General features: G+C 42.9%; 1 protein-coding gene across 1 annotated transcript; it reads left to right on the forward strand.

The window, feature by feature from the left end:
- Positions 1–10,142: 10,142 nt before the first annotated feature.
- LOC106571469 (toll-like receptor 5) lies at positions 10,143–18,375 on the forward strand. Its single transcript, XM_014144610.2, has 2 exons — positions 10,143–10,270; positions 15,192–18,375. Exon 2 carries the CDS (start codon positions 15,196–15,198, stop codon positions 17,833–17,835), a length of 2,640 nt encoding a protein of 879 aa, XP_014000085.1. The 5' UTR covers positions 10,143–10,270; positions 15,192–15,195; the 3' UTR covers positions 17,836–18,375.
- Positions 18,376–24,369: the final 5,994 nt, after the last annotated feature.

Here is a 24,369-nt window from a genome sequence, read left to right on the forward strand (position 1 = left end):
GTCTACACACTGCTAAATCTATAGTCATTTCGATTAAGAATGCATTGGGATACTGATCTGTGATTATAACCATGATCAGAAAGTGAATACTATAATTATGGGTAATTATACTGTATGTTAATATAAATTACATTCTCCCAGTGTCAATGTGTGCTAAACTGAGGGTTTTTAACTTTGAGTACTGGGACAAATGTGAATCAATGAAGCATTTTCATTCAAATGTTGGGTTGGATAATTAATTGGGTTTTGATTATGATTTGGAAACTGAATGATTGTTTTGGAAAACTGACCAATTGATTTGAGTATGTTCTTAGTATGTTAACTGTATGAGTGAAGCAATTGATGTATTATGGATGATTGTTTCAATTGATGTTATGCTAATTGTGACATGGGTAAAGAAGTGGTGTACTAAAGATGTTGACACTATTCTCAGCATGCCCTGGTGAACTCTGATCCTGAGAGTGAAACTGATCCGAATCTATTTGACCTTGTTAGGTTCTTATTTCCAGAGTAAATATCTCGACGGACACTAGACAAGCTTAACCAAGTTTAATTCTTCCCAAAAGGTCGCTACAGCTGCATTCAGTCATCACGTTTCCACCAACACAAGTGTGTGTATATATATACACTGCTCAAAAAAATAAAGGGAACACAAACAACACAACCTAGATCTGAATGAAAGAAATAATCTTATTAAATACTTTTTTCTTTACATAGTTGAATGTGCTGACAACAAAATCACACAAAAATAATCAATGCAAATCCAATTTATCAACCCATGGAGGTCTGGATTTGGAGTCACACTCAAAATTAAAGTGGAAAACCACACTACAGGCTGATCCAACTTTGATGTAATGTCCTTAAAACAAGTCAAAATGAGGCTCAGTAGTGTGTGTGGCCTCCACGTGCCTGTATGACCTCCCTACAACGCCTGGGCATGCTCCTGTTGAGGTGGCGGATGGTCTCCTGAGGGATCTCCTCCCAGACCTGGACTAAAGCATCCGCCAAGTCCTGGACAGTCTGTGGTGCAACGTGGCGTTGGTGGATGGAGCGAGACATGATGTCCCAGATGTGCTCAATTGGATTCAGGTCTGGGGAACGGGCGGGCCAGTCCATAGCATCAATGCCTTCCTCTTGCAGGAACTGCTGACACACTCCAGCCACATGAGGTCTAGCATTGTCTTGCATTAGGAGGAACCCAGGGCCAACCGCACCAGCATATGGTCTCACAAGGGGTCTGAGGATCTCATCTCAGTACCTAATGGCAGTCAGGCTACCTCTGGCGAGCACATGGAGGGCTGTGCGGCCCCCCAAAGAAATGCCACCCCACACCATGACTGACCAACCGCCAAACCGGTCATGCTGGAGGATGTTGCAGGCAGCAGAACGTTCTCCACGGCGTCTTCAGACTCTGTCACGTCTGTCACATGTGCTCAGTGTGAACCTGCTTTCATCTGTGAAGAGCACAGGGCGCCAGTGGCGAATTTGGCAATCTTGGTGTTCTCTGGCAAATGCCAAACGTCCTGCACGGTGTTGGGCTGTAAGCACAACCTCCACCTGTGGACGTCAGGCCCTCATACCACCCTCATGGAGTCTGTTTCTGACCGTTTGAGCAGACACATGCACATTTGTGGCCTGCTGGAGGTCATTTTGCAGGGCTCTGGCAGTGCTCCTCCTGCTCCTCCTTGCACAAAGGCGGAGGTAGCGGTCCTGCTGCTGGGTTGTTGCCCTCCTACGGCCTCCTCCACGTCTCCTGATGTACTGGCCTGTCTCCTGGTAGCGCCTCCATGCTCTGGACACTACGCTGACAGACACAGCAAACCTTCTTGCCACAGCTCGCATTGATGTGCCATCCTGGATGAGCTGCACTACCTGAGCCACTTGTGTGGGTTGTAGACTCCGTCTCATGCTACCACTAGAGTGAAAGCACCGCCAGCATTCAAAAGTGACCAAAACATCAGCCAGGAAGCATAGGAACTGAGAAGTGGTCTGTGGTCACCACCTGCTGAACCACTCCTTTATTGGGGGTGTCTTGCTTATTGCCTATAATTTCCACCTGTTGTCTATTCCATTTGCACAACAGCATGTGAAATTTATTGTCAATCAGTGTTGCTTCCTAAGTGGACAGTTTGATTGACTTGGAGTTACATTGTGTTGTTTAAGTGTTCCCTTTATTTTTTTGAGCAGTATATATATATATATATATATATATATATACACTCCAATTTAGACACTCCTTCTCTCCAATCCTTACATATTTTATGGGTCGACAGGAAGACGAAGTGATGGAGTAATAAACCGTTCTGTCTCCCTTAAGGTGACCTGATCTGACCTCAACCCCCTTGATGTCTAATCCAAAGCTCTTCACCTGTATCACCTATAGCACTCCCGTGACTTCCTCCCGTCCACCCAGCACATTCCAAAGCCATCTGTCTCCTACAGATAACCATTAACTCTGATGTAACAACCATTCTTTATCCCCCCTCAGATACTACAATATTACTTCTGATCTATCATGTCTCTAGTATAGCCATGTTCAAAGTTTACCCAGAATCCAACAACCTATATCTATTACTAAAATACATTTTTGATGATATTGATCCAAACCTTGAGCACAGAGCCCAAATTGATCTGATTTGTAAACGTTGTCTTAAGAGGGGCAACTGCAGATGGTGTTTTAAAGGAAAGACGTGGTCCCAGAGTGAATGGTCATTTCCTAAATATTATTTGATGTGGAGAAGACTGTGCTGATGGCAGAAAAAGGGATTAAACTCAGTAACCCAAAGGAGGTATTTACCATGTATGGCAGTGCCTAACACCATAAGTTTTTTAGTTTTTTTATCTCTTTCTATTATTCTTTTCATTTTATTGTTTAACAAAAATATTTTAACGCTGTAAGGGTTTAACTTAAGGTTTTATAAGAAACTTGGTTTCTTAAGAGGGGAATGTGAGGGCATTTTGAAGTTAAACCTTACTAATGCTGCATCTGTCTTTAAGCCTAGGCACTGGGTTTGAGTTAGTTTATATGACAAACTCATATAGGATAGAAAAGTGTGTGTGCGCATTAATAGAGGCCTGTTCTGACTGTTTGTGTGTGTAGAATGACCCCATGATGTCCAGGCACTCAGCCAAAGACAGAAATTAACTGGTTCCTCTTAGCTTAACTGGAGACGGGGCAAAGTGTTATATTCTGCACACCAGTGATAGAGCTGTTCTGTTTGGAGCCTGTTTCTGGAGGGAAAGATTCATGGGTTTTTTTGTGTGTGTGTGTGTGTGTGTGTGTGTGTGTGACGAGTATGACCATACATCACCTGGGCGGAAAGTAAAAGGAGCTTGCTTGCCCAACTTGGGGGATCCGTTGAGCAACTGTTAGAGGAAGTATGTCTGGAGTGACTTCCTGTCATTCTGGCCAATGTTGTCATCACTCAGTTGCGACAGACTGAGGCAACCTTTTCACCCAGTTATCTCCCCTCACACACACACACACACACACACACACACACACACACACACACACACACACACACATACATACAATACATACATAACCACATACATACATACATACATACATACATACATACATACATACATACATACATACATAGGGTCACATGTTTTGAAGATGCTTGTATGGGGTAGCTTGACTATATAAAAGCTCCTGTAACCTCCTTCTCACCTGCGTGGCTGGGGCGACCAGCCACCTTATTATAATACTTTTTAATAAAAGTAATACCTTGATTGATTTTGCCTCCTCATTATTAGTTAAAGGTAGAATTTCCACCACACTCACCTTAAGGGGATACTCCAAGTCTGAGAGATACAGTACCAGTCAAAAGTTTGGACACAGGTACTCATTCCAGGGTTTTTTAATTTATTTTTACTATTTTCTACATTGTAAAATAATAGTGAAGACATCAAAACTATGAAATAACACATGGAATCATGTAGTAACTAAAAAAGTGTTATACAAATCAAAACATATTTGATATTTTCCAAATTAGCTACCCTTTGCCTTGATGACAGCTTTGCACACTTTTGGCATTCTCTCAGGTTGTCACCTGGAATGCATTTCAATTAACAGGTGTGCCTTGTTAAAAGTTAATTTGTGGAATTTCTTTCCTTAATGCGTTTGAGCCAATCAGTTGTGTTGTGACCAGGTAAGGGTGATATACAGAATAACACTTTTTTGATTATTACATGCCTCACAGGTGGACTCCAATGAAGTTGTACAAACACCTCAAGGATGATCAATGGAAACAGGATGCACCTGAGCTCAATTTCGAGTCTCATTGTGTTGTGTATTGATATTCTAGTTGTGTCCTTTTAGGGCACCTGTAACCCCCCTTGCTTACCTACGTAATGCTTGGAACGTTCTTCCTGTGAAACGCATTAAACAATGCCCACGTTCATTTCTACTTCCGTCTCATGTCCTGTCCTTATATTAGTTGTATAAATAATACAGTGTGCTATATAACAAAACTGGCGACGAGGAAGAAACGTTCTCACGTTTATGCTCATTATCTTCGGCAGAAAGTCTGTAGAAAGACGCAAACAAAACGTGGAGCTAGCCAGTCGAGTGATGCTAGCTAGCTTTTGATGTCACAGCAACGAGACCCTCGAGGGATAGGAAGAGTTTCGCTGCGGGAGAAACTGAAGTCCGCGTGAGTTGAAAGAAAAAAATGGGTCTGGGAGTAAGGGACCGTCTGAAAATTGTGAGAACGAAAAATAAACCGAAAATGTCTGCATTGGTTGGAAATATAGGAACATTTGATGAATCTGTGGAACAATGGAGTTCTTACACAGAACGTTTTGAGTACTTTATGTTGGCAAATGGAATTTTTGACTGTTATGGGAGGAAAAACATTCAATCTACTGCGCAGCCTAGTAATGCCTGAAAATCCTGGTGATAAATCATATGATGAAATTGTGGCTACCTTAAAAGGACATTGTTCTCCCAAACCACTGATAATCGCAGAGAGATTCCGGTTTCATAAGATAAATCAAGAGGGGGAATCAATCTCACAGTTTGTGGCTGTATTGAAACAAATATCTGAACACTGTGAATTTGGGCGATCACCGAGTTACACTATATGTGATAGGTTAGTGTGTGGCATGTGCAGCGAGGCAATTCAGAAACGCCTTTTGACTGAGAGTAACTTAACATTGCAGAGAGCAATAGAAGTGAGTACGTCAATGGAAATGGCAAATAAAGACGCACAACAGCTAAGTGCATCGACCCAAGTGCATAAGGTGTCTACGGAGTTAAAAAACAAGGCAGGAGGTGGCAAGCCATGCTATCGCTGTGGGAAACCAGGTCACCAAGCAGAGGAGTGTTGGTGCAAAGACTTAGACTGCTGAAGTTGTGGGAAAAAGGGTCACATCGACCGTGCATGTAAAAACAAAAAGACACAATCAAACAAAAGTATTGAACAAAGGAAATGCGACTTCGGGGAGTATAAAAAGAAAGTTAATAAAATGGAGCACACAGAGAATGAACAAAGTGATACACTGTCTGAAGGGGAAGAATCTTTGCATGTTTTGTCCATTTCAGACAATGGACATGGATACTGGGTGACACCGCTACTGGATGGAAATGCAGTACGGATGCAAGTGGACACTGGAGCAGCCATATCTTTGCTGTCTGAGGCTGTATACAAGGAGAAACTACATCACCTCACACTACAGCCCACAAAGATGACGCTGAAAACATATACCGGTGAGATTGTTCCAGTGAGAGGAAGCGTGATTGTTACAGTGGAGCTCAACAAACAGAAGGTAAAGCTACCACTCTACATTGTGAAAGGCAACCATCCAGCATTACTAGGACGCACATGGCTGGAAAAGATCAAACTAAACTGGCAGGAAATTCACATGGTTGCAAAAGAGGACACAAACCTACAAGGGATATTGAGGAAACACACAGATGTGTTCAAAGGAGAACTTGGCAGTATGAAGGACATAACAGTTAAACTGACCATGAAACCAGACAGCAAGCCAAAAAGCTTCAAAGCTAGACCCGTCCCATACGCCATAAAACCAAAAGTTGAAATTGAGCTAAACAGACTAGTCGAGAGTGGAGTATTGTATCCAGTGAATGTTAGTGAATGGGCTACACCCGTTGTTCCAGTCATAAAAAAAGATGGATCACTCAGACTCTGTGGTGATTTCAAAGTCACAATTAACCCAGTCTTGACTGCTGAAAAATATCCACTACCCCTCATTGACGACCTCTTCTCTGGTTTAGCTGGAGGACAAAAATTCAGTAAGATAGGACTGACATAAGTCTATCTACAGATGCATGTGGACCAAGAGTCACAAGAACTGTTGACCATAGTGACTCACAAAGGACAGTACAGGTACCGGAGGCTTCCTTTTGAAATCACCTCAGCTCCGGCCTTGATTCAGAGAGCTATGGACCAGATACTGAGCGGGCTCACTGGGGTCCAATGTTAACTCGAGATCTACTCATCACCGGCAAAGACGAGCAGAGGCACCTGAGAAACCTGAATGCTACACTACAGAGATTGGAGGAGTACGGTCTGAAGGTCCGGAAGGACAGATGCGAGTTTTTCCGATCCTCTGTTGAGTACCTGGGCCACATCATCGACAGTTCGGGGCTCCACATGGCGCCATCAAAGGTGAAGGCCGTTGTGGAAGCTCCATCCCCACAGAATGTGAGTCAGCTGAGATCATTCTTAGGACTACTGACATACTACGCAAAGTTTGTGCCAAACCTATCTAACATGTTAAAGCCACTGCATGAACTTTTGAACAAAACCAAACAGTGGAAGTGGACAGACAGATGTGAGGAGGCCTTCAAAAAAGTGAAAACATCCTTAGCTCAGTCAGAGGCCCTAACCCACTTCAACTCCAACTTGCCATTACAGTTGGCATGTGATGCATCGCCTTATGGTGTTGGTGCGGTTGTCTCACACATCATTCCATCAGGTGAAGAAAGGCCAATTGCTTTCGCATCACGGACCTTAAGTAAAGCCGAGAGAAATTATGCACAGATAGAGCGTGAAGCACTCGCCATTGTGATCAGAGTTAAGAAATGTCATTAGTTTCTGTTTGGCCCGACGATTCACACTGCTGACGAACCAGAGACCCCTCACTTCCATCTTTGGTCCCCACACCGGCATTCCGTCACTTGTAGCCAGCCACATGCAGCGATGGGCATTATTGTTATCTGCTCACCAGTACGATATCAAGTACAGAAGGTCTGAGCAGCACTGCAATGCAGACGGCCTCTCAAGGCTTCCCTTACCTGTTGCACACACTGAGCACTCCCAGGCTGAAATCTTCTACTTCAAGGAAGTGACGAACGCCCCAGTTACGTCTGTCCAAGTGAAAAAGTTCACCCACACTGATCCAGTGATGTCTGAGGTCGTGGATATTGTCACTCGTGGAAAAGGAGAGATGTCAGACAGCCTACAACCTTACCTAGTGAGGAGAAGCGAGCTCACATTTCAGTTTGGATGCTTGCTATGGGGTTTTCGAGTCATCATACCTCCGCCACTGAAAAGGCAGGTGCTTGAAGAACTCCATTCAGGGCACTGTGGCATGGTGTGAATGAAGGAGATTGCACGCAGCTACTGTTGGTCGCCAGGTTTGGACGCAGCTATCGATGACAAGGTCAAGTCATGTTCTGCTTGTCAAAAGATGAGGAACATGCCTCAGCTAGCGCCACTACACCCATGGGACTTCCCAGTGGAGCCTTGGCAGCATGTCCACATAGATTATGCAGGCCCACTGGAGGATCGTATGTTCTTAGTCGTAGTTGACGCACACAGCAAATGGCCTGAGGTCACCGTGATGAAGAGCACCTCAGCGGAGAGAACCATCGAAGAGCTACGGTCAATCTTCAGTCGCTTTGGCTTGCCAACACAACTCGTTAGCATCAAATGGTGTCTGAAGAGTTCCGGTCATTCATGGAAGCAAATGGAATTCAGCACATCAAGTCAGCGCCGTATCACCCTGCAACGAATGGCCTCGCTGAACGGTTTGTCGAAACGATGACGCAAGCTTTAAAATCATCACAAAGGAAGGGCTCCCTCAATAGGCGCCTAAACAACTTCCTGTTAACCTACAGAGACGGCTTCGCACGCGACTCAACCTCCTGAGACCTCCAAAGACTAAACAGGTTGTACAGACACAACCGAGAGCACAGGTAGAGAGACGGAACAAAGCAAAAGACAGAAGCTTCATAGCTGGAGAGAGAGTTCTTGCTCGGAACTACTGCAAAGGTCCAAAGTGGATACCAGCCACAGTGGTTGCACAAACAGGGCCTGTGTCCTACACAGTTCACACACTGGAAAACCTAATCTGGATGAGACATGTGGATCAACTGTTGCCAGGAACCAACCTCAGAGATGACTCCTGTCAAGTGACAAACCAAGATCAGCTACTGGAGACCTACCATGACTACGAGCCATCACCTGAACATCCACTGCAGCAACATACAAATGTGGAACGTGCTCCAGCCTCACCTGAACCAGCCAGAGTACCTACTCAGGGTACTGTTGCACCCCAGTCTGGGCATACACCATCACCACTCAGACTCAGAGACAATGTGACTATAGACTCACCTGTACGTGGTCATTCCCCTGCAAGAGAAAGACAACCCCCTGACAGGTTGACTATTTAGTTCAGACTAACCTCCGACATTGGGGCAGAATACACCCCAGGATTAAGTCTGGGAACTGAGGCAGTCTACCCTCTTTCCCTAGTTCATAAAAGGTTATTCTGAAAAGTTCATTTATTTACATTAAGAGAATTTCTGTTAAAAAGAAAACAATAGGCAAAACAGTGAATATTTACTTTTTCCTTATGAGTCATCAAAGGTAAAGGGGAGGAATATGTTGGGTATTGATATTCTAGTTTTGTCCCTTTAGGGCACCTGAAATGCTTGGAATGTTCTTCCTGTGAAACGCATTAAACAATGCCCACGTTAATTTCTACTCCCGTCTCATGTCCTGTCCTTATATTAGTTGTATAAATAATACAGTGTGCTATACAACACATAGCAAAGGGTCTGAATACTTATGTAAATAAGGTATCTGTTTTTTATTTTTATTACATTTGCAAACATTTCTAAAAACCTGTCTGCTGCTTTATCATTATAGGATATTGTGTGTAGATTGATGAGGGGGGAAAAATAACTTAATCCATTTTAGAATAAGGCTGTAACGTAACAAAATGTGGAAAAAGGGAAGGGGTCTGAATATTTTCTAATTGCACTGTATGTATTATGTATTATATTCATCTATGTTTATAAATGAAATATTGTCTACTCGAGAAATGTGACATTATAGTATATAAACGTAGCCTTCAGAACGTCATTGGAAAAGGTGAACCATCTGTTCTACCATTAACTGCGCTTCGGATCGGGTCAAATAGAGCAAAATACTTGAAATAGCTTATCAATTTACTACTGTGAAGTGGGTCCAATTAAATGAGAGATGGGACGAAGGGCCTTCCTAGTTTGTTGTAGGCTATTTAGCTAATATGAAACCATCACAGTCAGTAAAGGTGAGGAATTTATTCTGCAATGATGATGGAAATGAAATACATCATAGGAAATAGATATCTATTTCAAATAATTTTTTAAATACAACCATAAAAGAAATAGATTTTCGATCTTCTCACTAACTGCAAATGATTGGGGCGTGTTATTAAATTTAGCTACCTGTTCTTTTGTTATGATTAAGTGTCATCATATATTCCCCATTTGCACAAGGCTACTAATAGGCTACTTTTGCCTTCTTGCAATGCAATAGTTCAACCACTAGAATATGTGCATATGCAGGGTCTAAAGTTTGCGGGAGGATAAGCACATTCTCACATCATGTTCAGTTTTTACAAATTCCAACTTTTGTGTGAAACTAGCGCACGCATGTTTTGGGGGCAGATTTTGTGCCTAAACAACGTTTATAAATGAGGTCCCTGGCATTGGAGAGGGGCCTGAGAGATTATGGGCCTGAGAGATGATGTCTATAAACTTTTCCCATCAATAGGTGGCAGTATAGTGGGGGGCCTGAGAGATGATCTCTGCAGTTAGATCCTCTCCGTTTCTGGGAAAGAATTTATGAAAAACAGTAGGGGGATTCGTTCATTGGTCGTAAAATGTAATCTCCACATACCCGGGGCACCGGGCCATGCTAAACGAACTCGCTCATTGCTTGACTTATCTGAGAGGGGTGTAACCTATCCCATAAACATACCAGCTCGACGCATATTTGTGTTATCAGTGCGCGCTTGACTTCAGGTAAGTCACAACTTTTACCTTTAACTTACTGTTTAGGACTACTATAATAATTGCATTATTGTGTCGGCCAATAGTTGATAGATATCAGAAGAAGAAAAAATGGTAGCCTGGTTGCCGTCTCAGTTCAGTTTTTACCAGTCTTTTTAGTTAACGTTCCACTCCTTACTGTGCCAACACAAGTGTCAATTGTGGAATGTTCGCTAAAAAGACTGGTACCCAGACTATTGTTTTGGGGGTCGTATGTCGAATAAAACAAATTAGACCGTAAATTATAGACGTGAATGTTTACATTGCAAAGACAACTTTATGCATTGACGCAGCACCCTTGAACAATTGCTGTCATCTTGGAGTCTATTAATACCTCACAGTTCTTTGGATGGCAACTATAAAATGTCCCAGAATTGCAGCCTCTAGAGAAGTACATTTAAAGGGGGAATCTGGGATTGGTAGAACTACATCCATTTTATGATTCTTGAAAAATATAATGAATACATGCCTCATGAGTTTATGTCTTCATAACCCTACATGTAAGCTTGTTTTACTCAATTGTTTGCAAACACTGTAATTGTAAACTAACACTGTATAGCTTCAAATCTCTCGGATGATCAGTCCTTGTTCCATTAGATGGTCAGTCCTTGTTCCATCAATGGTTACATTTCTCGAACCCCATCACTCAGCTGCAGTGGTGGAAGAAGTACTCAATTGTCATACTTGAGTAAAAGTAAAGATGCGTTAATATAAAATGACTCAAGTAAAACTGAGTCACCCAGTAAAATACTACTTGAGTAGAAGTCTAAAAGTATTTGGTTTTAAATATACTTAAGTATCAAAAGTAAAAGTATAAAGCATTTAAAATTCCTTATATTAAGAAAACTGTTTTTTAAATCGACAGATAGCCAGGGGAACACTCCAACCCTCAGACATCATTTACAAACGAAGCATGTGTTTAGTGAGTCCGCCAGATCAGAGGCAGTAGGGATGACCAGGGATGTTCTCTTGATAAGTGTGTGAATTGGACCATTTTCCTGTCAAAATGTAACAAGTACTTTTGGGTGTCAGGGAAAATGTATGGAGTAAAAAGTACATTATTTTCATTTATATACTTTACTATATAAATAGTAAAGTAAATCACAGATACCCCCAAAAACGTAAGTACTTTACACCACTGCTCAGTTGTTTACTGAAAAAGTGGCAGGATACACCTTTCTGCTTACATGATAAGAGTTCTGCCACATCAAATAAATGTAGGCCCTAATTAAATTGCCCAATGCTCTCATCTCACTGGGCACAGACATCAGTTCAACGTCTAATTTTAATTTACATTTGGTTGAGTTGTCACCTAACGTGAATTCAATGTGAAATCAACTAAACATATCACCATGTCATTGGATTTAAGTTAAGTTGAGTTAAAAAATATAAAATGCTCTTACATTGATGGCTTTTCGCAAATCCAATCAGTTTTCCAAGTAGATTTGATGTCATCACATTGATTCTTTTGGTTGAAATGACATGGAAACAACGTTTATTGATTCAACCCGCACAGTGGGATTGGTGTACACACTTGAGGATAGAAGTGATTCATTCATATAATACAAACAGCCCTATGTGAGCATTGTGACTACAGACTAGAGTAAGGCTGTGTACTCAGCACACAAATATGGGATTTTCATTATCAGGTTGGGACAGAACCAATGGACTATGGACCTTTCAGTGCAAACAGACAGATAAATGTGAATTCTCCATAGCCAAGGATGTCTCACCTGAAGGGGATACTCCAAGTTGTCTGAGAGATACAGTACCAGTCAAAAGTTTGGACACAGGTACTCATTCCAGGTTTTTTTTCTTTATTTTTACTATTTTATACATTGTAAAATAATAGTGAAGACATCAATACTATGAAATAACACATATGGAGTCATGTTGTAACCAAAAAAGTGTTTAACAAATAAAAATATATTTGAGATTTTCCAAAGTAGCCACCCTTTGCCTTGATGACAGCTTTGCACACTCTTGGTATTCTCTCAACCAGCTTCATGAGGTAGTCACCTGGAATGCATTTCAATTAATAGGTGTGCCTTGTTAAGTTAATTTGTGGAATTTCTTTCTTTAATGCGTTTGAGCCAATCAGTTGTGTTGTGACAAGGTAGGGGTGGTATACAGAAGACAGCCCTATTTGGTAAAATACCAAGTCCCTATTATGGAAAGAACAGCTCAAATAAGCAAAGAGAAACGACAGTCCCTCATTACTTTAAGACATGAAGTTCAGTCAATCCGTAAAATTTCAAGAACTTTTAAAGTTTCTTTGAGTGCAGCCGCAAAAACTATCAAACGCTATGATGAAACTGGCTCTCATGAGGACCGCCACAGGAAAGGAAGACCCAGAGTTACCTCTGCTGCAGAGGATAAGTTCATGAGAGTTACCAGCCTCAGAAATTGCAGCCCAAATAAATGCTTCACAGAGTTGAAGTAACAGACACATATCAACATCAACTGTTCAGAGGAGACTGTGTGAATCAGGCCTTCATGGTTGAATTGCTGCAAAGAAACCACTACTAAAGGACACCAATAATAATAAGAAACCTGCTTGGGCCAAGAATCACGAGCAATGGACAATAGACTGGTGAAATCTGTCCTTTGGTCTGATGAGTCCAAATTTGAGATTTTTGAATCCAACCGCTCTATCTTTGTGAGACGCAGAGTAGGTGAATGGATGATCTCTGCATGTGTGGTTCCCACCGTGAAGCATGGAAGAGGAGGTGGTGGATGTGGGGGCGCTTTGCTTGGTGACACTGTCTGTGATTTATTTATAATTCAAGGCACAATTAACCGATACGCCATCCCATCTAGTTTGCGCTTAGTGGGACTATCATTTGTATTTCAACAGGACAATGACCCAAAGCACTTCTCCAGGCTGTGTAAGGACTATTTGACCAAGAAGGAGAGTGATGGTGCTGCATCAGATGACCTAGCCACCACAATCACCCAACCTCAACCCATTTGAGATAGTTTGGGATGAGTTGGATCGCAGAGTGAAGGAAAAGCAGCCAACAAGTGCTCAGCATATGTGGGAACTCCTTCCAGACTGTTGGAAACGCACTCCAGCTGAAGCTGGTTGAGAGAATGCCTAGGGTGTACAGAGCTGTTATCAAGGCAAAGGGTGGCTACTTTGAAGAATATAAAATATTTTTTGATTTGTTGAACACTTTATTGGTTACTGTAATACTGTAAACTCAGCAAAAAAAGAAACGTCCTCTCACTGTCAACTGCGTTTATTTTCAGCAAACTTAACATGTGTAAATATTTGTATGAACATAAGATTCAACAACTGGGACATAAACTGAACAAGTTCCACAGACATGTGACTAGCAGAAATGGTATAATGTGTCCCTTAATAACAAAGGGGGGGTCAAAATCAAAAGTAACAGTCAGTATCTAGTGTGGCCACCAGCTGCATTAAGTACTACAGTGCATCTCCTCCTCATGGACTGCACAAGATTTGCCAGTTCTTGCTGTGAGATGTTACCCAACTGTTCCACCAAGGCACCTGCAAGTTCCCGGACATTTCTGGGGGGGAATGGCCCTCACCCTCCGATCCAACAGGTCCCAGATGTGCTCAATGGGATTGAGATCTGAGCTCTTCGCTGGCCATGGCAGAACACTGACATTTCTGTCTTGCAGGAAATCACTCGCAGAACGAGCAGTATGGCTGATGGCATTGTCATGCAGGAGGGTCATGTCAGGATGAGCGAGCAGGAAGGGTACCACATGCGGGAGGAGGATGTCTTCCCTGTAACACACAGCGTTGAGATTGCCTGCAATGACAACAAGCTCAGTCCGATGATGCTGTGACACACCACCCCATACCATGACGGACCCTCCACCTCCAAATTGATCCCGCTCCAGAGTACAGGCCTCGGGGTAACGCTCATTCCTTCGACGATAAACACAAATCTGACTATCACCCCTGGTGAGACAAAACCGCGACTCGTCAGTGAAGAGCACTTTTTGCCAGTCCTGTCTGGTCCAGCGACGGTGGGTTTGTGCCCATAGGTGACATTGTTGCCGGGGATGTCTGGTGAGGACCTGCATTACAACAGGCCTACAAGCCCTCAGTCCTCCTCTCTCAGCCTATTGCGGACAGTCTGAGCACTGATGGAGGGATTGTGCGTTCCTGGTGTAACTCAGGCAGTTGTTGTTGCCATCCTGTACCTGTCCCGCAGGTGGGATGTTCGGATGTACCGATCCTGTGCAGGTGTTGTTATATGTTGTCTGCCACTGCGAGAACGATCAGCTGTCCGTCCTGTCTCCCTATAGCGCTGTCTTAGGCGTCTCACTCATTGCAATTTATTGCCCTGGCCACATCTGCAGTCCTCATGCCTCCTTGCAGCATGCCAAAGGCACGTTCACGCAGATGAGCAGGGACCCTGGGCATCTTTCTTTTGGTGTTTTTCAGAGTCAGTAGAAAGGCCTCTTTAGTGTCCTAAGTTTTCATAACTGTGACCTTCATTTCATATCGTCTGTAAGCTGTTAGTGTCTTAACAACCGTTCCACAGGTGCATGTTCATTAATTGTTTATGGTTCATTGAACAAGCATGGGGAACAGTGTTTAAACCCTTTACAATGAAGATCTGTGAAGTTATTTGGATTTTTACGAATTGTCTTTGAAAGACGGTCCTGAAAAAGGGACGTTTCTTTTTTTGTTGAGTTTACATGATTCCATGTGTGTTATTTCATAGTTTTGATGTCTTCACTATTATTCTACAATGTAGAAAATAGTAAAAATGAAGAAAAAACCCTTGAATGAGTAGGTGTGTCCAAACTTTTGACTGTTACTGTACATCCAATGAATTGATGTACTGTGGCCCTGTGATGGAATAACAATCATTTAAAATAATTTGCATTACTTTCTACTTTTTGCCAGGGGGATGATGAGGAACCTTATACTGCTGGCTATCTTTGGAGAATACCTGCAGGTGGTGAAATGCACCCCAAAATGCCCAATATATGGCTCTATAGCAGCTTGCACCAGCCAGTCTCTACATCAGGTCCCTGCGCTGCCTCCATACATTACCATTGTGTATATGAGGGATAACTACATCAGTGAGATCAATGAGACATCCTTCTCTGGGCTTGAAGGGTTAACGGAACTGGACCTCAGTTGGCAACAGGTGAATGGGCTTATTATAAGAACTAACACCTTTCAAAGGCTGGAAAACTTGGCAGTGCTTTATTTAGGGTATAACACAGGTTTACAAATTGAGCCAGATGCGTTTGTGGGACTGTCCAACCTGAGAGCTCTCTCGCTGTATAGGTGTGACCTGACTGAATCTATTTTACAGGGTGACTATCTCAGGCCCCTGGTTTCCTTGGAAACACTAGATCTGTATGGTAACCAGGTGAAAAGAATCCAACCTGCTCTGTTCTTTGTGAACATTACAGATTTCCATGAACTAAACGTTTCCCTAAACCAGATGGAATACATATGTGAGGAAGATTTGCTTGGCTTTCAAGGCAAACACTTTCGCCTCCTCAAGTTGAACAGCCTCTATCTAAATAGCATGACTCAGTATGGCTTTGACTGGAAACGATGCGGAAATCCTTTTCGGAACATGTCCATGGAGACACTTGATTTATCTTCCAATGGATTCGATGTGGACAAGGCAAAACTGTTTTTCAATGCAATCCGAGGGACAAAAATCCACCATCTTATTCTGGAACACAGCACCATGGGGAAATCATTTGGTTTCAGCAACGTGAAAGACCCAGACAGGCAAACATTTGAGGGCCTCAAGAATAGTAGTGTCAAGATTCTAGATTTGTCCAAATGCTTTATATTTACATTGCAATATGCAGTATTCAGTCCGCTGAGAGAGGTAGAGGACATAACAATAGCCCAAAACAAAATTAACCAGATTGACAGGGAGGCGTTTTTTGGTCTTCAAAATCTACAAAAGCTCAACCTATCACACAATCTTATAGGGGAAATCTATTCTTACACGTTTGACAAACTACCCAATATTTTAGAACTAGATTTATCTTACAACCATATTGGTGCATTGGGATATCATGCATTTAAAGGACTTCCAAACCTACAATTTCTGGATCTTACAGGAAACTCTATTCGGGAACTAGGTACATATGGTTCCCTTGCACCACTACCAAACATCCAACATCTTCGTTTGGCTGATAATAAGATTACATCCTTAGAGGGCCTCTCTGTCTTTGCTAATAGTACGATCATACTTAATGTTCAAAACAACAGGTTAACTAATTTAGAGGATGTATACACAGTTTTAGCAAAATTAATGCACATTGAGGTTCTCTGGTATGGTAACAACTTCATAAAGTGGTGCACCCTTAACAATAATATTTCAGTGCCAGCTGTGAACTCTCTGAAGCTGCTTGAGCTAAGGAACATCGCCTTGCAGATGATATGGGCACGGGGAGAGTGTATGCATGTATTTGAAAATCTTGGCAAGCTTTTAAGTCTAGATTTAAGCTTTAACTCTTTACAGACTCTCCCAGATGGTATATTTAAAGGCCTCATCTCTCTGGAAGAGATGGATCTTCACTTCAACTCACTCACATACCTCAAACCAGACATTTTTCCAGAGAGTCTCAAAACAGTTGACCTCTCTTACAATTTCCTGGCCTCTCCTGACCCAGTAGCTTTCCATTCTCTCAGCTGGATCAACCTGTATAGGAATCAATTCCACTGTGACTGCGGTCTGGAGGACTTTCTGACGTGGCTGAAAGGGACTAACGTGACTTTTCCTGACCCTGGCGTGAATGAATTTAGCTGTGAGTTTCCTTCAGATCTCCATGGCATCAGCCTGTTGAATTACAGCTCAGTCATATCGTGTGAGGAGGATGACGAGAGGCTGGTTCAGGAGCTGAGGCTCTCGCTCTTCATCGGCTGCACAGCGCTCATCATCCTGACCATGGTCGGAACAATCGTTTTCGCTCGTCTCCGTGGATTCCTCTTCAAAGTTTACAAAAAGTTGACCGCCAGGATCCTTGAGGGCCCTAGGAGGGATCTTTCTGCTGGTGGGCCTCGGTACGACGCTTACTTATGCTTCAGCAACAACGACTACAAGTGGGTAGAAACCGCCCTGTTGAACAGACTAGACTCTCAGTTCTCGGAGCGAAACGTCCTCCGCTGCTGCTTCGAGGTCAGAGACTTCATCCCAGGTGAAGATCACCTGTTCAATATCAGGGACGCCATATGGGGGAGCAGGAAGACGGTTTGTATTGTGTCTAAAGAGTTCCTCAAGGACGGCTGGTGCCTGGAGGCCTTTACCCTGGCTCAGAGCAGGATGCTGGAGGAGCTCAGAGATGTTCTCATCATGGTGGTTGTGGGGAATGTCCCCCATTACAGACTGATGAAACATGAAGGCATTAGGACCTTTGCCCGGAAGAGGGAGTACCTGCAGTGGCCGGAGGACACACAGGATATTCAATGGTTCTATGAGAAGCTCATGTCCAAGATTCTTAAGGACAAAAAGAACACCGCCAAAGATAACAATGGGGATATCACACTTGTAAATATGACAGTTGGAACTTAATGTTGTTGACTAATTTTTCCACAGCCTGTATGCTTAAGTGAAAATCTTATTTAACTTTACTGTGAATTCGTACATCATTCATTTTTATTTTGTCTGTATAACATTAAGAACTTTTACCATGTTGATTACAGGCAAAATAGAGAGGGTCCTCTGTCTTTTGGCATTGCTTGTGTTTGACCACTAGGTGGCAGTCAACCTTTATTCACTGATATTGGAACTGAAATGTTACCTTCTGTATAAATCAAATGTTATTGGTCACACACACATATTTATCAGATGTTATTGGGGGTGTAGCGAAATGCTTGTATTTATTTTATTTTATTTTTTTATGAAAGAAACAACACAAAAAAACCAAAATACATGCGAAATTGCTTTGTAGCTAGAAGCAGAGCTGTCATGTCTGTTGGCGCCATCTATGATTATTGTGTGTTTTGCAGTGTGTACAATGCAAAGTTCTTGTGGTTAACAGTTACACATTGTAATATAATTCATGTAAGGATGATGGCACTTTTAATAAAACATTCCAATTTCTTTACTAAATTTGAATAATAATTGTGAACTTTTTCTGAGGATTTAAAAAATGACTGTGAATCTTATCTCCTCTCTACTTCCTCAATATAGAGTCTATGTCTGAAAACTGTATGCCACCAGGTAGAGTAAAACTTCCTGCTGTAAGGAGGAGCGGAGAATAACATCATCCTCTCCCAGAAGTCACAGCCCACTGGGCACAGACGTCAGTTCAATGTCTATTCCACGTTGGTTCAGCGTAATTTCATTGAAATGACGTGGAAACAACGTTGATTCAACCACTGTGTGCCCAGTGGGAGTGTTTAAGACTTCTTTATGGAAATCTTGCCTGACCTGTGTTAATTAACACAGCACACATTTAGACATCTACTGTTATTGGAAAGGTTTTTGAATGTACATGTAAACTAGGCCTACCATATAACAACCATTTCAGTTTTGTAACTATCTCATATTTTCATTTAAAACTCTTAAAGTACTATACCATGTTTCAGTAACAGGAATGGATCTCTGATGGAGATCATGTAAAAGTGTAGCCTTAATGATCATGTCATTTTTCTCTTATAACTATGAGAAGATAGAAAGCACAGTGCGGTTCTACAAAAACTAACTTCAACCATAAATCATGAGACGAAAGTGCTTCTGTACAGGTGTAGGATCTTAATTTGACCTATATTGTCACAGCAAAATAATGCTGCATCTACAATATTTAAATGTTTAGTCCATAATGTTGCTTGATCGGTGGTTAGGCCATTCATTAGCTGGGCAAAACTAGGTTACATTAAAAGTGCAATACTGTTAATATTTTTTGTGAATTTATGTAAATTGTGAAGCTCACCTGCATTCCCTGCGGTGCAGGAAAAATTTCAGCAACAAGAGTGATCAAATTAAGATCCTACAATTGTATTATGCTTTGTCAAATACTCAGTTTGCAAGAACCCTAGAGCTCAAATTGAAAAAATTAACAAATATTTACCAAGTAAATAAACTACAGGTCTCCGCTTTAGTTATTTCAGGGATCCGTAGTATTATTGGAACAGAGGCACATGCTGGTCAGATTCCCCTCACAGGAAAATGTAATAAACGCTGCCCCATAAGCATAGCAAATATTTGACCTCAGTTAAAACAAATATAATGATATGCTTTCCGTACAAGCTGAGGTGAAATCCATTGATCGGAGTGGTGAATCTACTGTGAGCTGGTTAGTGTATAAAGACCAGGGGACACAGTCCATCCAGTCTGGGTCATATGAATCCCATTTCAGTATAACAGGATATCTCATGCAAATCGCTCTAACCAAGCACACTTTTCCCCCAGGTGGGTAAAATTAAGCAATGCATTTTTAAGGGTTTGTGTCTTTGTTTGTGTGGTGGGTATGGTTTGTGTGTATGGTATGGGATAAGGGGGTTACAAAGCAAAACAGAGGCTAGTAGTAATGGACAGCAGTACCTTTTGACTTCCATCTCTATTTCAGAAGGGGATAAGGGAAAATAATATAGACAATGTTCTATTGGAGAGCACAGAGGCCTGTTTTTTCCACCCCAGTTTTCTGTACTTGTTGACTGCAAAAACAGTCAGGTACTGGTAGCCTACCCAACCCAGGCTAGAGGCCATGTGGTAGTAAAAGAGTTGCTGGAGCACCTGCAGTCAACTTCTCTGATTGCCGTCTGTCCTCCGAGAGAAAGACAGGCCTGAGTGGCCATCAAGAGCATGGAGTTTTAATGGAGCATAACTGCTTTTCCCATCTACCCCTGGGGCTCCGGCTGTGAGTGTTTGGTACGGGATCAGCCTTCAGATTCCACACAGGAAAGGAAAGGCAGGGAAGAAAGGACCTATTTCACAACTGACCCTTTTGGAAACAGGTGTTTTCTGCACTTGGAACGCTGGAGTGGCCTTGCCAGCGTGGGGAGAGAGCAGAGGGATAAGGGAGGATATTATGTCTGTCTCCGTCACCTGTTTTCCCATCCATATCTCCCCTACAGTTTGAAATTCCACATTATTCAAGTTATCTCCTCTGGTAATTGCTTCTTATGAGATTGCACGAGTAGCCAATGTTATGAAAATACTGAATGAATCTGTGATACCACAGATTATACGCTGCTCAAAAAAATAAAGGGAACACTTAAACAACACAATGTAACTCCAAGTCAATCACACTTCTGTGAAATCAAACTGTCCACTTAGGAAGCAACACTGATTGACAATACATTTCACATGCTGTTGTGCAAATGGAATAGACAACAGGTGGAAATTATAGGCAATTAGCAAGACAACCCCAATAAAGGAGTGGTTCTGCAGGTGGGGACCACAGACCACTTCTCAGTTCCTATGCTTCCTGGCTGATGTTTTGGTCACTTTTGAATGCTGGCGGTGCTTTCACTCTAGTGGTAGCATGAGACGGAGTCTACAACCCACACAAGTGGCTCAGGTAGTGCAGCTCATCCAGGATGGCACATCAATGCGAGCTGTGGCAAGAAGGTTTGCTGTGTCTGTCAGTGTAGTGCCCAGAGCATGGAGGCGCTACCAGGAGACAGGCCAGTACATCAGGAGACGTGGAGGAGGCCGTAGGAGGGCAACAACCCAGCAGCAGGACCGCTACCTCCGCCTTTGTGCAAGGAGGAGCACTGCCAGAGCCCTGCAAAATGACCTCCAGCAGGCCACAAATGTGCATGTGTCTGCTCAAACGGTCAGAAACAGACTCCATGAGGGTGGTATGAGGGCCCGACGTCCACAGGTGGGGGTTGTGCTTACAGCCCAACACCGTGCAGGACGTTTGGCATTTGCCAGAGAACACCAAGATTGGCAAATTCGCCACTGGCGCCCTGTGCTCTTCACAGATGAAAGCAGGTTCACACTGAGCACGTGACAGACGTGACAGAGTCTGGAGACGCCGTGGAGAATGTTCTGCTGCCTGCAACATCCTCCAGCATGACGGATTTGGCGGTGGGTCAGTCATGGTGTGGCATTTCTTTGGGGGGCCGCACAGCCCTCCATGTGCTCGCCAGAGGTAGCCTGACTGCCATTAGGTACCGAGATGAGATCCTCAGACCCCTTGTGAGACCATATGCTGGTGCGGTTGGCCCTGGGTTCCTCCTAATGCAAGACAATGCTAGACCTCATGTGGCTGGAGTGTGTCAGCAGTTCCTGCAAGAGGAAGGCATTGACGCTATGGACTGGCCCGCCTGTTCCCCAGACCTGAATCCAATTGAGCACATCTAGGACATCATGTCTCGCTCCATCCACCAACGCCACGTTGCACCACAGACTGTCCAGGAGTTGGCGGATGCTTTAATCCAGGTCTGGGAGGAGATCCCTCAGGAGACCATCCGCCACCTCATCAGGAGCATGCCCAGGCGTTGTAGGGCGGTCATACAGGCACGTGGAGGCCACACACACTACTGAGCCTCATTTTGACTTGTTTTAAGGACATTACATCAAAGTTCGATCAGCCTGTAGTGTGGTTTTCCAATTTAATTTTGAGTGTGACTCCAAATCCAGACCTCCATGGGTTGATAAATTGGATTTCCATTGATTATTTTTGTGTGATTTTGTTGTCAGCACATTCAACTATGTAAAGAAAAAAGTATTTCATAACATTATTTCTTTCATTCAGATCTAGGATGTGTTGTTTAAGTGTTCCCTTCATTTTTTTGAGCAGTATAATATATATCTTTATTTAACTAGGCAAGTCAGTTAAGAACAAATTCATATTTACAATGACAGCCTCCTGTGAAACAGTGAGTTAACTGCCTTGTTCAGGGACAGAAAATATTTTTACCTTGATCCAGCAACCGTTCGGTTATTGGCCCACTGCTCTAACCACTAGGCTACCTGCCACCCCAATCTATGGTAGCTATGTAAGGTGAACTTCAGGATACGGCTGTGCCTCAGACTCATTTTAATGTGCTGTGCACAATGAAATACTAAGTTAAATTAACTCAACTCATGGCAATATGGGCTACCACTCATCATTCTCTGCCTAATTCACAGTACACTCCCTAGAGGCTAGCCCTTTATGATAGAGTAGATTGAAGACCTTCTTAGATATGAGGAGCAGTCTCCCGAGTACAATTTTCTCAGGTGAAGATCAGATTGGCAGAATGCTTTCGTTAACCATCTGAGATAAGTCTGTCAATTTGTGCCATGTGTCTTTGTGTGTAGTTCTCCCTGTGGTGAGAGTTCACACAAAAGAAAGATGTGGATAGCCATCTTCCCCAGTCAAAGGTGCATAGTTTTTTCTGTGGAATTTCTCAGGTCAGGACTGCAGAAACATTGGGGCTAGGTAAACAAGGGCAAGTTTACACAGGAGACATGTCATTTTGGTAAGTTTCCAGCCAGTGAGAGGTTCAAACAGTTGCCCCTATGAGTGACAGAGGTCCCATCTGCACCCCTCAGTGATTGTCAAGGCTGAACAGGGATGGGGATTTGTACTGGCTGGAACTAGATGTGTGATTGACAGCTAAGAAATGTCTGTGCCTGGTTCCTGTCTGACCCTTGCCCAATAAAGTGTGAGATAGAAAAGGAGTGGAACAATTAGAAAGAGGACTTGGCAGCTGCTTGAGGAATTTCTACTCACTCACACCAAATCATATAGTTTTATTGTACCCCTGATCAATGTTAAAACTGATCTGTGGTTTTGAGTGGGTGATGGTGTCGGAGACTAAGGGAGATGGGCTACAGTGCCACCTTGGCCTCTCTCTCACAGATAATTACAGGTGTCTGGTAGCCTAGTTCAGAGCTGCATATCTGACATTAATTCACGACTGAAAGTGTAATTATAACTCTGTCTGCTGTGCTGAGTCATACTGCCTGCAGAGCCTGGCGGTCTAATGTATATGTTTGCTTTGCAGCAGAAGGTTTGGCCAAGATCTTGGACCACCAGGGAAACCTGTTAGGTGGGATAGATGGCAGGAGCCAGAACAGCAAATAAAACATAGGACTTTGAATGGAAGTTTGGATTTGCGAATGAATGGAATTGGTCAATTTATAGGATACTTTTTCCTGGATGGAGTTAAGGGAGTAAACAGAATGTAATTGATATGTTACAAAATGAAATAATAGGACCCATGAGTTATACTATTCCTGGGTTTTAGAGTTTCTCTTTACAATTCATGCCTTTTACATCATTGTTGTCTGTTAGAAAATTGCTCAGTTACATGTGTAGATGGTCTAGTGGTTAAGAGCGTTGGGTCACTAACCGAAAGGTCACTAGTTCAAATTCCCGAGCCAACTAGGTAAAAGAAATGTGCCCGTGAGCAAGGCACTTAACCCTAATTGCCCCTGTAAGTCTCTCTAGATAAGAGCATCTGCTAAAATGTCTGAGACCTGCTGATGTCCTACTGTGTATGATTCTGACCTGCTGATGTCCTGCTGTGTATGATTCTGACCTACTGTGTATGATTCTGACCTGCTGATGTCCTGCTGTGTATGATTCTGACCTACTGTGTATGATTCTGACCTGCTGATGTCCTGCTGTGTATGATTCTGACCTACTGTGTATGATTCTGACCTACTGTGTATGATTCTGACCTGCTCATGTCCTACTGTGTATGATTCTGACCTGCTCATGTCCTACTGTGTATGATTCTGACCTGCTGATGGCCTACTGTGTATGATTCTGACCTGCTGATGGCCTACTGTGTATGATTCTGACCTGCTGTGTATGATTCTGACCTGCTGATGTCCTACTGTGTAGGATTCTGACCTGCTGATGTTCTACTGTGTAGGATTCTGACCTGCTGATGTTCTACTGTGTAGGATTCTGACCTGCTTGGAATGTGATGCAGGCTCTTGGGGAGTGAAGATTAGAAATCAAACGTCTGTGTGGTGTAGGAGAGCAAAGAGCCCAGCCCAGCACCGTGGCCTCAGGCCAGACTGAGCCAATCTTCTGAAGACTCCAGCAGCAGTGAGACAATGAAACAGGTGTTATTTCAAACCGTGCCCTTTGAACAAACCCTTGAGATACTTTTCATTTCATACTGTAGGAGCGGAGTGGAAAGAGACAGACAA

The sequence above is a fragment of the Salmo salar genome, chromosome ssa15 (assembly GCF_905237065.1).
Source record: "Salmo salar chromosome ssa15, Ssal_v3.1, whole genome shotgun sequence".
NCBI lineage: Eukaryota > Metazoa > Chordata > Actinopteri > Salmoniformes > Salmonidae > Salmo > Salmo salar.